Source organism: Salmo trutta, unplaced genomic scaffold (genome assembly GCF_901001165.1).
Source record: "Salmo trutta unplaced genomic scaffold, fSalTru1.1, whole genome shotgun sequence".
Lineage (NCBI taxonomy): Eukaryota > Metazoa > Chordata > Actinopteri > Salmoniformes > Salmonidae > Salmo > Salmo trutta.
The window spans coordinates 705,958-718,759 of record NW_021823509.1 but is presented as its reverse complement, the minus strand read 5'-3'; the positions used below and the strand labels follow the sequence as shown (position 1 = coordinate 718,759).

General features: G+C 47.0%; 1 protein-coding gene across 1 annotated transcript in view; it reads right to left on the bottom strand.

The window, feature by feature from the left end:
• The window catches only part of LOC115191199 (voltage-dependent P/Q-type calcium channel subunit alpha-1A), a 120,319-nt gene extending 115,853 nt beyond the window's left edge, over positions 1-4,466 (bottom strand). Inside the window, exons 1-2 of the mRNA XM_029749139.1 lie at positions 4,342-4,466; positions 3,939-4,078 (exon numbers count right to left, since the gene is read on the bottom strand). Coding sequence (XP_029604999.1) covers positions 3,939-4,078; positions 4,342-4,434 — 233 coding nt within the window. The 5' untranslated portion in view covers positions 4,435-4,466. The remainder of the gene's footprint in view (positions 1-3,938; positions 4,079-4,341) is intronic.
• Positions 4,467-12,802: the final 8,336 nt, after the last annotated feature.

The following is a 12,802-nucleotide window of genomic DNA, read 5'->3' as shown; positions in this document are numbered from 1 at the left end:
CTTACCAGTGCAATCCACCATCCATTCCTTTTCACCCCATTGCTCCTCCCTATTCACTCTCCCGCTCCCTCTCTCTCTCCTCTCTCTCTCCCTCCCTCTTGTTCTCTCTCTCCTGTTTTCCAGAGCCAGGGGGAAGAGAGACAGAGTGACGTGACGTTACCACTGCAATACTCCCTGCTCTCTCTCCGTCTTTCCCTCTCGCTTCCTTATTGCTCTTCCTTAGAGCTGCTGGTGGACTCACAGAGAAGTGTTCTGAGGTCTCTCTCTCTCTCTCTCTCTCTCTCTCTCTCTCTCTCTCTCTCTCTCTCTCTCTCTCTCGCTCTCATAAACCATACAGCAGATTCACCACCTCTACTTACAATAGCAGCATCCCCCACACTTTTACAGTGCACACACGCGCACATGCGCAGTCTCCAGGGCAAACCCAAATTGAGAGGTCTGACTGACACAGACAGAGGAAGATGGGTGAGAAAGAGAGAGTGGGGAGAGAGAGGAGAGGAGGGAGAATGGGAAGATAGGAAGTATAAATTGAGAGGTCTGACTGACACAGAGAGAGGAAGATGGGTGAGAAAGAGAGAGGAGAGGAGGGAGAATGGGAAGATAGGAAGTATATAAAGCAGCTGACAGTCTCTACACATTTTCCTCTCTCTTTCCCTCCCATACATTTCCTTATGTTCCTCCCTAGTTAAAAAAAGGTAAAAATAACTACAAATACATATATATCTTCCCCCTTCACCCTCCTCCCTCTATCTCTATCTCTATCTCTATCTCTATCTCTATCTCTATCTCTATCTCTATCTCTATCTCCGTCCATTCCTGTGTCAGTGCCTTCAATACTATTCTCTCTTTCCCCTTTCCTTGTCTCTCTCTCTCTCCCCTCTCTATCTCTATGTCCCCCTCGACACCTCCTCTCTATCTCTATGTCCCCCTCGACACCTCCTCTCTATCTCTATGTCCCCCTCGACACCTCCTCTCTATCTCTATGTCCCCCTCGACACCTCCTCTCTATCTCTATGTCCCCCTCGACACCTCCTCTCTATCTCTATGTCCCCCTCGACCCCTCCTCTCTATCTCTATGTCCCCCTCGACACCTCCTCTCTATCTCTATGTCCCCCTCGACACCTCCTCTCTATCTCTATGTCCCCCTCGACACCTCCTCTCTATCTCTATGTCCCCCTCGACACCTCCTCTCTATCTCTATGTCCCCCTCGACACCTCCTCTCTGTCTCTATGTCCCCCTCGACACCTCCTCTCTATCTCTATGTCCCCCTCGACACCTCCTCTCTGTCTCTATGTCCCCCTCGACACCTCCTCTCTATCTCTATGTCCCCCTCGACACCTCCTCTCTATCTCTATGTCCCCCTCGACACCTCCTCTCTATCTCTATGTCCCCCTCGACACCTCCTCTCTATCTCTCCTCTCTCTATCTCTATGTCCCCCTCGACACCTCCTCTCTGTCTCTTCCCTCTCTCTCTCCCTCCCTCCTCTCTCTCTGTGAGGTGACATTTCACTGGTGCCCTGCTTGTTGCTCCCTGCAGCGCCACTCTGATCTAGCCTCAGTGTGTGTGTGTGTGTGTGTGTGTGTGTGTGTGTGTGTGTGTGTGTGTGTGTGTGTGTGTGTGTGTGTGTGTGTGTGTGTGTGTGTGTGCTCATTAAAGGGAGACAGCGATGGAGAGGGTGATGCCCTGATTACACACACACACCTTGTCAAACGAGACCTCTGCTGTGTGTGTGTGTGTGTGTGTGTGGGTGTGTGTGTGTGTGTCTACCCCAGCTGACTGTATATCTTAATGTCCTCCTTTCCCTCTCTCTACATGCTGTGTATCTTTCCAGGTCTTCCTTTTCTTTCACCCATCCCCCCTTTTTCTCACATTAGTCTAACCCCTCATTTTACTGCTGCTGCTCTCTCAGCTCCTCTCTCTCTCTCAGCTCCCCTCTCTCTCTCAGCTCCTCTCTCTCTCTCTTAGCTCCCCCCTCTCTCTCAGCTCCTCTCTCTCTCTCAGTTCCTCTCTCTCTCTCAGCTCCTCTCTCTCAGCTCCTCTCTCTCAGCTCCTCTCTCTCTCTCTCAGCTCCCCTCTCTCTCTCAGCTCCTCTCTCTCTCTCTCTCAGCTCCTCTCTCTCAGCTCCTCTCTCTCAGCCCCTCTCTCTCTCTCTTAGCTCCCCCCTCTCTCTCAGCTCCTCTCTCTCTCTCAGTTCCTCTCTCTCTCTCAGTTCCTCTCTCTCTCTCAGCTCCTCTCTCTCAGCTCCTCTCTCTCAGCTCCTCTCTCTCTCTCTCAGCTCCCCTCTCTCTCTCAGCTCCTCTCTCTCGACATGCTGCTCACTTGCTACGGCACAGCAGCCATTTTTGGATCACACATCAAACAAACACACCCTCCTGTCTCACTCTCCCCTGCATCTCTCTTTCTTCTTTCTCTTTTGAACGCACACACACACACACACTATCTACAGTATATATATAGATATCAGTCAGTCTCTGTCTGTCTGTCTGTCTGCCATACATCAGGATATTGATCTTTAGACTGATCAGGGGGCCATTGATCCTGGAGTTTCCTCAGTCCAGACACACATGGACGGGAGCCAAGAGATGGGACTAGACTACATCTACACACATAAGATGGGACCAGACTACATGTACACACATAAGATGGGACCAGACTACATGTACACACATAAGATGGGACCAGACTACATCTACACACATAAGATGGGACCAGACTACATGTACACACATAAGATGGGACTAGACTACATGTACACACATAAGATGGGACTAGACTACATCTACACACATAAGATGGGACTAGACTACATGTACACACATAAGATGGGACTAGACTACATGTACACACATAAGATGGGACCAGACTACATGTACACACATAAAATGGGACTAGACTACATGTACACACATAAGATGGGACCAGACTACATGTACACACATAAGATGGGACCAGACTACATGTACACACATAAGATGGAACTAGACTACATGTACACACATAAGATGGGACCAGACTACATGTACACACATAAGGGTTTCCAGCAATGACATCAATAGTGTGTGTGTGTGTGTGTGTGTGTGTGTGTGTGTGTGTGTGTGTGTGTGTGTGTGTGTGTGTGTGTGTGTGTGTGTGTGTGTGTGTGTGTGTGTGTGTGTGTGTGTGTGTGTGTGTGTACTGTGAGAAGGTGTCACTTGCATCAGGCATATTAGCATGTGAACACACACTGAGCACTAGTACAAAATCATCCCAACTTGGCCCGCGGACCGCCAGTTGACAATCGCTGATGTACGGTATGTAGACAGTAGTTATGGTATGATCCCTGATGTATGGTATGTAGACAGTAGTTATGGTAATGATCCCTGATGTATGGTATGTAGACAGTAGTTATGGTAATGATCCCTGATGTATGGTATGTAGACAGTAGTTATGGTAATGATCCCTGATGTATGGTATGTAGACAGTAGTTATGGTAATGATCCCTGATGTATGGTATGTAGACAGTAGTTATGGTAATGATCCCTGATGTATGGTATGTAGACAGTAGTTATGGTAATGATCCCTGATGTATGGTATGTAGACAGTAGTTATGGTAATGATCCCTGATGTATGGTATGTAGACAGTAGTTATGGTAATGATCCCTGTTGTATGGTATGTAGACAGTAGTTATGGTATAATCCCTGATGTATGGTATGTAGACAGTAGTTATGGTATGATCCCTGATGTATGGTATGTAGACAGTAGTTATGGTATGATCCCTGATGTATGGTATGTAGACAGTAGTTATGGTATGATCCCTGATGTATGGTATGTAGACAGTAGTTATGGTAATGATCCCTGATAGTATGGTATGTAGACAGTAGTTATGGTATAATCCCTGATGTATGGTATGTAGACAGTAGTTATGGTATAATACAATGCAACAATAATGTACTTACCCAGTGAGCACTACTACAAAGTCCATAGCGTTCCATCCATTCCTCAGGTAGGAGCCCTTATGGAGGGCAAAGCCCAGAGCAAGAATCTTTATACCTGACTCAAAACAGAAGATGGCTATGAAGTAGGGCTCTGTATCATCCTAATGGAGAGAAGGGGAGAGAGAGAGAGAGAGAGAGAGAGAGAGAGAGGAGAGGAGGGAGGAGGAGAGGAGGGAGGAGGAGGAGAGAGAGAGAGAGGGGGAGAGAGAGGAAAGGAGGGAGGGAGGGAGAGAGAGAGAGAGGGTTAGACTATGGCATTTCGAAAAAGAGCATTGTGTGCACCTTTGTTGTGTGTGTGTGTGTGTGTGTGTGTGTGTTGGTGTGTGTGTGTGTGTGAGAGAGAGAGAGAGAGAGTTGTACTCACCAGTCTCTCAGAAAGAGGAGTTTTGTCATTCTCAGGTAAATGCTGTTCCAGAGCCAGGACGATACAGTTAGCTATGATGGTTGCCAAAATCATCCATTCAAATGGAGTACGGCTGGAGTTAAGGCCAGTAACATGGGACAATATATACACATATATCTAATAATACAAACATCAATCATCTTAAACTGACAGTCCACGAAAACTGGCATTGACTAATGACTATTAGAATGACTTATTTGATTGATTTCCCACCATTCAATAAGTCAGAAGACAGCAATCCAGACCTTCCTATGACCATGTAAACGTCCCCTGTTGAATAAACGTACACATTGCATATTCTCAGCATGACAAAATCCAACCCTTTACACAGCCCTTCTCCCCTTGTCTATAGGAGGAAAGCACACTGTTTCAATGGCTCAAATGTTTAGACAATCACACATTTGATAGATTTTGACTATCACTAATGTTTGGTAAAGTAATAAAGAATAAAGAAGGTGAAATATTTTGGGTAGCTGTTCCTAAAACAGATTATAACTATATGTGGACATATTATAATTATGAAAAGGCTTATTCATTCACAATGTAATTGAATTTATCATATCATCATTTGTATATACAGTTGACGTCGGAAGTTTACATACACCTTAGCCAAATACATTTAAAATCAGTTTATCACAATTCCTGACATTTAATCCTCGTAAGAATTACCTGCCTTAGGTCAGTTAGGATCACCACTTTATTTTAAGAATGTGAAATGTCAGAATAATAGTAGAGAGAATTATTTATTTCAGCTTTTATTTCTTTCATCACATTCCCAGTGGGTCAGAAGTTTAGATACACTCAATTAGTTTTTGGTAGCATTGCCTTTAAATTGTTTAACCTGGGTCAAACGCTTCAGGTAGCCTTCCACAAGCTTCCCACAATAAGTTGGGTGAATTGTAGCCCATTCCTCCTGACAGAGCTGGTGTAACGGAGTCAGGTTTGTAGGCCTCCTTGCTCGCACACGCTTTTTTCAGTTCTTCCCACAAATTTTCTATAGGATTAAGGTCAGGGCATTGTGATGGCCACTCCAATACCTTGACTTTGTTGTCCTTAAGCCATTTTGCCACAACTTTGGAAGTATGCTTGGGGTCATTGTTCATTTGGAAGACCCATTTGCAACCAAGCTTTAACTTTCTGACTGATGTTTTAAGATGTTGCTTCAATATATCCACATCATTTTCCTGCCTCATAATGCCATCTATTTTGTGATGTGCACCAGTCCCTCCTGCAGCAAAGCACCCCCACAACATGATGCTGCCACCCCGTGCTTCACAGTTGGGATGGTGTTTTTCGGCTCGCAAGCCTCCCACTTTTTCCTCCAAACATAACGATGGTCATTATGGCCAAACAGTTCTATTTTTGTTTCATCAGACCAGAGGACATTTCTCCAAAAAGTATGATCTTGTCCCCATGTGCAGTTGCAAACTGTAGTCTGGCTTTTTTATATCGGTTTTGGAGCAGTGGCTTCTTCCTTACTGAGCGGCCTTTCAGGTTATGTCGATATAGGACTCGTTTCACTGTGGATATAGATACTTTTGTACCTGTTTCCTCCAGCATCTTCACAAGGTCCGTTGCTATAGTTTTGGGATTGATTTTCACTTTTCGCACCAAAATACGTTCATCTCTAGGAGTCAGAACACGTCTCCTTCCTGAGTGGTATGACGGCTGAGTGGTTCCATGGTGTTTTACTTGCATACTATTGTTTGTAGAGATGAATGTGGTACCTTAAGGCGTTTGGAAATTGCTCTTGGCTGATTTCTTTGGATTTTCCCATGATGTCAAGCAAAGAGGCACTGAGTTTGAAGGTAGGCCATGAAATACATCCACAGATACACCACCAATTGACTCAAATTATGTCAATTAGCCTATAAGAAGCTTCTAAAGCCATGACATCATTTTCTGGATTTTTCCAAGCTATTTAAAGGCACAGTCAACTTAGTGTATGTAAACTTCTGACCAACTGGAATTGTGATACAGTGAATTATAAGTGAAATAATCTGTCTGTAAACAATTGTTGGAAAAACTACTTAAAACAACTATAGTTTGTGGAGTGGTTGAAAAACGAGTTTTAATGACTCCAACATAAGTGTATGTAAACTTGCAACTTCAACTGTATATACTCCCACCAACACTTGTTTGGTTACTACATGATTCCATATGTGTTATTTCATAGTTTTGATGTCTTCACTATTTTTCTACAATGTAAACATTTAAAAAAATATAGAAAAACCCTGGAATGAGTAGGCGTGTCCAAACTTTTGACTGGTACTGTATATATATTTATATATGTTATTTTAATTTTTTTGTACTTTTACCCCTTTTTGTTCCCAATTTTGTGATATCCAATTGGTAGTTACAGTCTTGTCCCATCGCTGCAACTCCCGTACGGACTCAGGAGAGGCGACGGTCGAGAGCTATGCGTCCTCTGAAACATGACCCTGCCAAGCCGCACTGCTTCTTGACACACTGCTCGCTTAACCAAGAAGCCAGCCGCACCAATGTGTCGGAGGAAACACCGTCCAGCTCGCAAACGAAATCAGCTTGCAGGCGCACGGCCCACCACAAGGAGTCGCTAGAGCGCGATGGGACAAGGACATCCCAGCCGGCTAAACCCTCCCTTAACACTGACGACGCTGGGCCAATTGTGTGCTGCCTCATGGGTCTCCCGGTCACCGCCGACTGTAACACAGCCTGAGATCGAACCCAGGTCTGTAGTGACGTCTCTAAGTGCCTTAGACCGCTGCACCACATCATATTTGAGTATGTTTTATTATACTTTTACTGTGTACTAGATAATTTGGGTTGAATTTTTTTTCTTCTGAGACATAAATAAACAATTCCAGGTGAAAGCCAAAGGTAACAGATTTCTGGGGGGGGGGGGGGGGGGGCACTACTACATGAATAAAATATTGCCCTCTTGCTAGACTGATGACTAAAGCCATAGCTAAACAGTGCAAAACGGCTGTCAGCTCAACTTCAAGACCAGTAACATGGGAGAACAGCAAAAGCATATACATGTATCTACAAATACAAGCATTAAGGCCAGTAGGAAAACTGGAATAGCATACAAACACACATATATATCTGACATATACAGTATTTCATAATACAAACACACACAAAGGTACTGTGCCGTATACAAACATACATAACAAAGAAGGACAATATCAAACCTCTATTCTACTGTAAGAGATTGAATAGGATCTGAAGCACTTACAAATTCGTAACATATCATACGAAGGGAAGGACTCTGCTGTGTGTGTGACCAGGCCTGAGTAATGCTGGCCTTACTGAACTCTGCTGTGTGTGACCAGGCCTGAGTAATGCTGGCCTTACTGAACTCTGGTATGTGTGACCAGGCCTAAGTAATGCTGGCCTTACTGAACTCTGGTGTGTGTGACCAGGCCTGAGTAATGCTGGCCTTACTGAACTCTGGTGTGTGTGACCAGGCCTGAGTAATGCTGGCCTTACTGAACTCTGGTATGTGTGACCAGGCCTAAGTAATGCTGGCCTTACTGAACTCTGGTGTGTGTGACCAGGCCTGAGTAATGCTGGCCTTACTGAACTCTGGTGTGTGTGACCAGGCCTGAGTAATGCTGGCCTTACTGAACTCTGGTATGTGTGACCAGGCCTGAGTAATGCTGGCCTTACTGAACTCTGGTGTGTGTGACCAGGCCTGAGTAATGCTGGCCTTACTGAACTCTGCTGTGTGTGACCAGGCCTGAGTAATGCTGGCCTTACTGAACTCTGGTGTGTGTGACCAGGCCTGAGTAATGCTGGCCTTACTGAACTCTGGTGTGTGTGACCAGGCCTGAGTAATGCTGGCCTTACTGAACTCTGGTATGTGTGACCAGGCCTGAGTAATGCTGGCCTTACTGAACTCTGGTGTGTCTGACCAGGCCTGAGTAATGCTGGCCTTACTGAACTCTGCTGTGTGTGACCAGGCCTGAGTAATGCTGGCCTTACTGAACTCTGGTGTGTGTGACCAGGCCTGAGTAATGCTGGCCTTACTGAACTCTGGTGTGTGTGACCAGGCCTGAGTAATGCTGGCCTTACTGAACTCTGGTATGTGTGACCAGGCCTGAGTAATGCTGGCCTTACTGAACTCTGGTATGTGTGACCAGGCCTGAGTAATGCTGGCCTTACTGAACTCTGCTGTGTGTGACCAGGCCTGAGTAATGCTGGCCTTACTGAACTCTGGTGTGTGTGACCAGGCCTGAGTAATGCTGGCCTTACTGAACTCTGGTATGTGTGACCAGGCCTGAGTAATGCTGGCCTTACTGAACTCTGGTATGTGTGACCAGGCCTGAGTAATGCTGGCCTTACTGAACTCTGCTGTGTGTGACCAGGCCTGAGTAATGCTGGCCTTACTGAACTCTGGTATGTGTGACCAGGCCTGAGTAATGCTGGCCTTACTGAACTCTGCTGTGTGTGACCAGGCCTGAGTAATGCTGGCCTTACTGAACTCTGGTATGTGTGACCAGGCCTGAGTAATGCTGGCCTTACTGAACTCTGGTGTGTCTGACCAGGCCTGAATAATGCTGGCCTTACTGAACTCTGCTGTGTGTGACCAGGCCTGAGTAATGCTGGCCTTACTGAACTCTGGTGTGTCTGACCAGGCCTGAGTAATGCTGGCCTTACTGAACTCTGGTGTGTGTGACCAGGCCTGAGTAATGCTGGCCTTACTGAACTCTGGTGTGTGTGACCAGGCCTAAGTAATGCTGGCCTTACTGAACTCTGGTGTGTGTGACCAGGCCTGAGTAATGCTGGCCTTACTGAACTCTGGTGTGTGTGACCAGGCCTGAGTAATGCTGGCCTTACTGAACTCTGCTGTGTGTGACCAGGCCTGAGTAATGCTGGCCTTACTGAACTCTGGTATGTGTGACCAGGCCTGAGTAATGCTGGCCTTACTGAACTCTGGTATGTGTGACCAGGCCTGAGTAATGCTGGCCTTACTGAACTCTGCTGTGTGTGACCAGGCCTGAGTAATGCTGGCCTTACTGAACTCTGCTGTGTGTGACCAGGCCTGAGTAATGCTGGCCTTACTGAACTCTGCTGTGTGTGACCAGGCCTGAGTAATGCTGGCCTTACTGAACTCTGGTATGTGTGACCAGGCCTGAGTAATGCTGGCCTTACTGAACTCTGCTGTGTGTGACCAGGCCTGAGTAATGCTGGCCTTACTGAACTCTGGTATGTGTGACCAGGCCTGAGTAATGCTGGCCTTACTGAACTCTGCTGTGTGTGACCAGGCCTGAGTAATGCTGGCCTTACTGAACTCTGGTATGTGTGACCAGGCCTGAGTAATGCTGGCCTTACTGAACTCTGGTGTGTCTGACCAGGCCTGAGTAATGCTGGCCTTACTGAACTCTGGTGTGTGTGACCAGGCCTGAGTAATGCTGGCCTTACTGAACTCTGGTGTGTCTGACCAGGCCTGAGTAATGCTGGCCTTACTGAACTCTGGTGTGTGTGACCAGGCCTGAGTAATGCTGGCCTTACTGAACTCTGGTGTGTGTGACCAGGCCTAAGTAATGCTGGCCTTACTGAACTCTGGTGTGTGTGACCAGGCCTGAGTAATGCTGGCCTTACTGAACTCTGGTGTGTGTGACCAGGCCTGAGTAATGCTGGCCTTACTGAACTCTGGTGTGTGTGACCAGGCCTGAGTAATGCTGGCCTTACTGAACTCTGGTGTGTGTGACCAGGCCTGAGTAATGCTGGCCTTACTGAACTCTGGTGTGTGTGACCAGGCCTGAGTAATGCTGGCCTTACTGAACTCTGGTGTGTGTGACCAGGCCTAAATAATGCTGGCCTTACTGAACTCTGGTGTGTGTGACCAGGCCTAAGTAATGCTGGCCTTACTGAACTCTGGTGTGTGTGACCAGGCCTGAGTAATGCTGGCCTTACTGAACTCTGGTGTGTGTGACCAGGCCTGAGTAATGCTGGCCTTACTGAACTCTGGTGTGTCTGACCAGGCCTGAGTAATGCTGGCCTTATTTAACTCTGGTGTGTGTGACCAGGCCTAAGTAATGCTGGCCTTACTGAACTCTGGTGTGTGTGACCAGGCCTAAGTAATGCTGGCCTTACTGAACTCTGGTGTGTGTGACCAGGCCTGAGTAATGCTGGCCTTACTGAACTCTGGTGTGTGTGACCAGGCCTAAGTAATGCTGGCCTTACTGAACTCTGGTGTGTGTGACCAGGCCTGAGTAATGCTGGCCTTACTGAACTCTGGTGTGTGTGACCAGGCCTGAGTAATGCTGGCCTTACTGAACTCTGGTGTGTGTGACCAGGCCAAATAATGCTGGCCTTACTGAACTCTGGTGTGTGTGACCAGGCCTGAGTAATGCTGGCCTTACTGAACTCTGGTGTGTGTGACCAGGCCTGAGTAATGCTGGCCTTACTGAACTCTGGTGTGTGTGACCAGGCCTGAGTAATGCTGGCCTTACTGAACTCTGGTGTGTGTGACCAGGCCTGAGTAATGCTGGCCTTACTGAACTCTGGTGTGTGTGACCAGGCCTGAGTAATGCTGGCCTTATTTAACTCTGGTGTGTGTGACCAGGCCTGAGTAATGCTGGCCTTACTGAACTCTGGTGTGTGTGACCAGGCCTGAGTAATGCTGGCCTTACTGAACTCTGGTGTGTGTGACCAGGCCTGAGTAATGCTGGCCTTACTGAACTCTGGTGTGTGACCAGGCCTGAGTAATGCTGGCCTTATTTAACTCTGGTGTGTGTGACCAGGCCTGAGTAATGCTGGCCTTACTGAACTCTGGTGTGTGTGACCAGGCCTGAGTAATGCTGGCCTTATTTAACTCTGGTGTGTGTGACCAGGCCTGAGTAATGCTGGCCTTACTGAACTCTGGTGTGTGTGACCAGGCCTGAGTAATGCTGGCCTTACTGAACTCTGGTGTGTGTGACCAGGCCTGAGTAATGCTGGCTTAAGGGGCTGGTATGACTGGATGGGTCTGGACAGATCAGCACTGCTCCTAATTGGAGACTCATTATCCTGTTAGTGTGTGTGTGTTTGTGTGTGTACATGCACACTTGTCAGTATTTGTTTGTGTTTGCATCTGTGTGCAAACTTGCATCCGTCCGTCCGTGTGTGTATGTCAGTGCGTGTGTGTGTCCATGTAATTGAACGGGATCTGTGTGTTTATGTCCGTGTGTGTGTGTGTTTACCAGATGCCAGTCTGACATTGACACCATGGCCGGGGGATGGTTAAGAGGGTGATGCGGTCTGAGTCTGTGTGTGTGTCGTAACAGCTGATGTAACATGAAGAGACAGACTAGCATGGGAGTGAAGACTCAGACTAAACACTGGCTAGAAGCAACACTCCAGTACCCAGACTCTTATTTCACCAGGTCAGTTGACTGACAACACATTCTCATTTCCAGCAACAACCTGGGGAATAGTTACAGGGGAGAGGAGGGGGGACGAATGAGCCAATTGGAAGCCCGGGATGTTTAGGTGGCCATGATGGTATGGGAATTTAGCCTGGACGATAAGTACCATGGGTTTATAGTGACCACAGAGCGTCAGAACACCCGTTTAACATCCCATCTGAAAGACAGCACCATACACAGGGCAGTGTCACTGCCCTGGGATAGATTATTTTTGTTGTTGACCAGAGGAATGAGTTCCTCTTACTGGCCCTCCAACACCACTTCCAGGAGCATCTGGTCTCGCTTCCAGGAACCGACCAGGACCAACCCTGCTTAGCTTCAGAAGCAAGCCAGCAGTGGGATGCAGGGTGGTATGCTGCTGGCTCACTGCTGTAGTACTGTTTATAGGAAGGAGGATTTCAGCACTACGGAAGAATATACTGTTTAATAGCTGTTACAGTTTAAACATCAATTATGCTATTATTCTATTTTACACACACACACACACACACACACACACACACACACACACACACACACACACACACACACACACACACACACACACACACACACACACACACACACACACACACACACACACACACACACACACAGCACTGATTTAAGACGAAAATCTATAATTCCCCCAGTCTTTGATAACAGTGAGTAACTTCTCTGATGTGATCAAATTGAGAGACAGTAAAGCACTATGTAGGCTTTACGTAGCCCTTAAGTAAGTTATATGACACTGCATAGCATCAGAGTCTAGTAACAGAACGGTGGCTGCATGGAGAGTAAATAATTCAGTTGTGACAGTTCCACATCGCTGAGCAAACATTCTCTCTCTCTCTCTGTGTTGTCCTATGTCTGACCCCTCTCCTTCCATCTCACCGTCTTCCCTTCTCCCATTTTCTCACCCTATAACTGACCCCAGTTCATCCCCCTCTATCAACCCCACTTCCCCTTTCTCTTACACTCTAAAAACATGCTGGGTTGTTTGGCTGACCCAACCCTGCTGGGTTGCTTGGCTGACCCAACCCTGC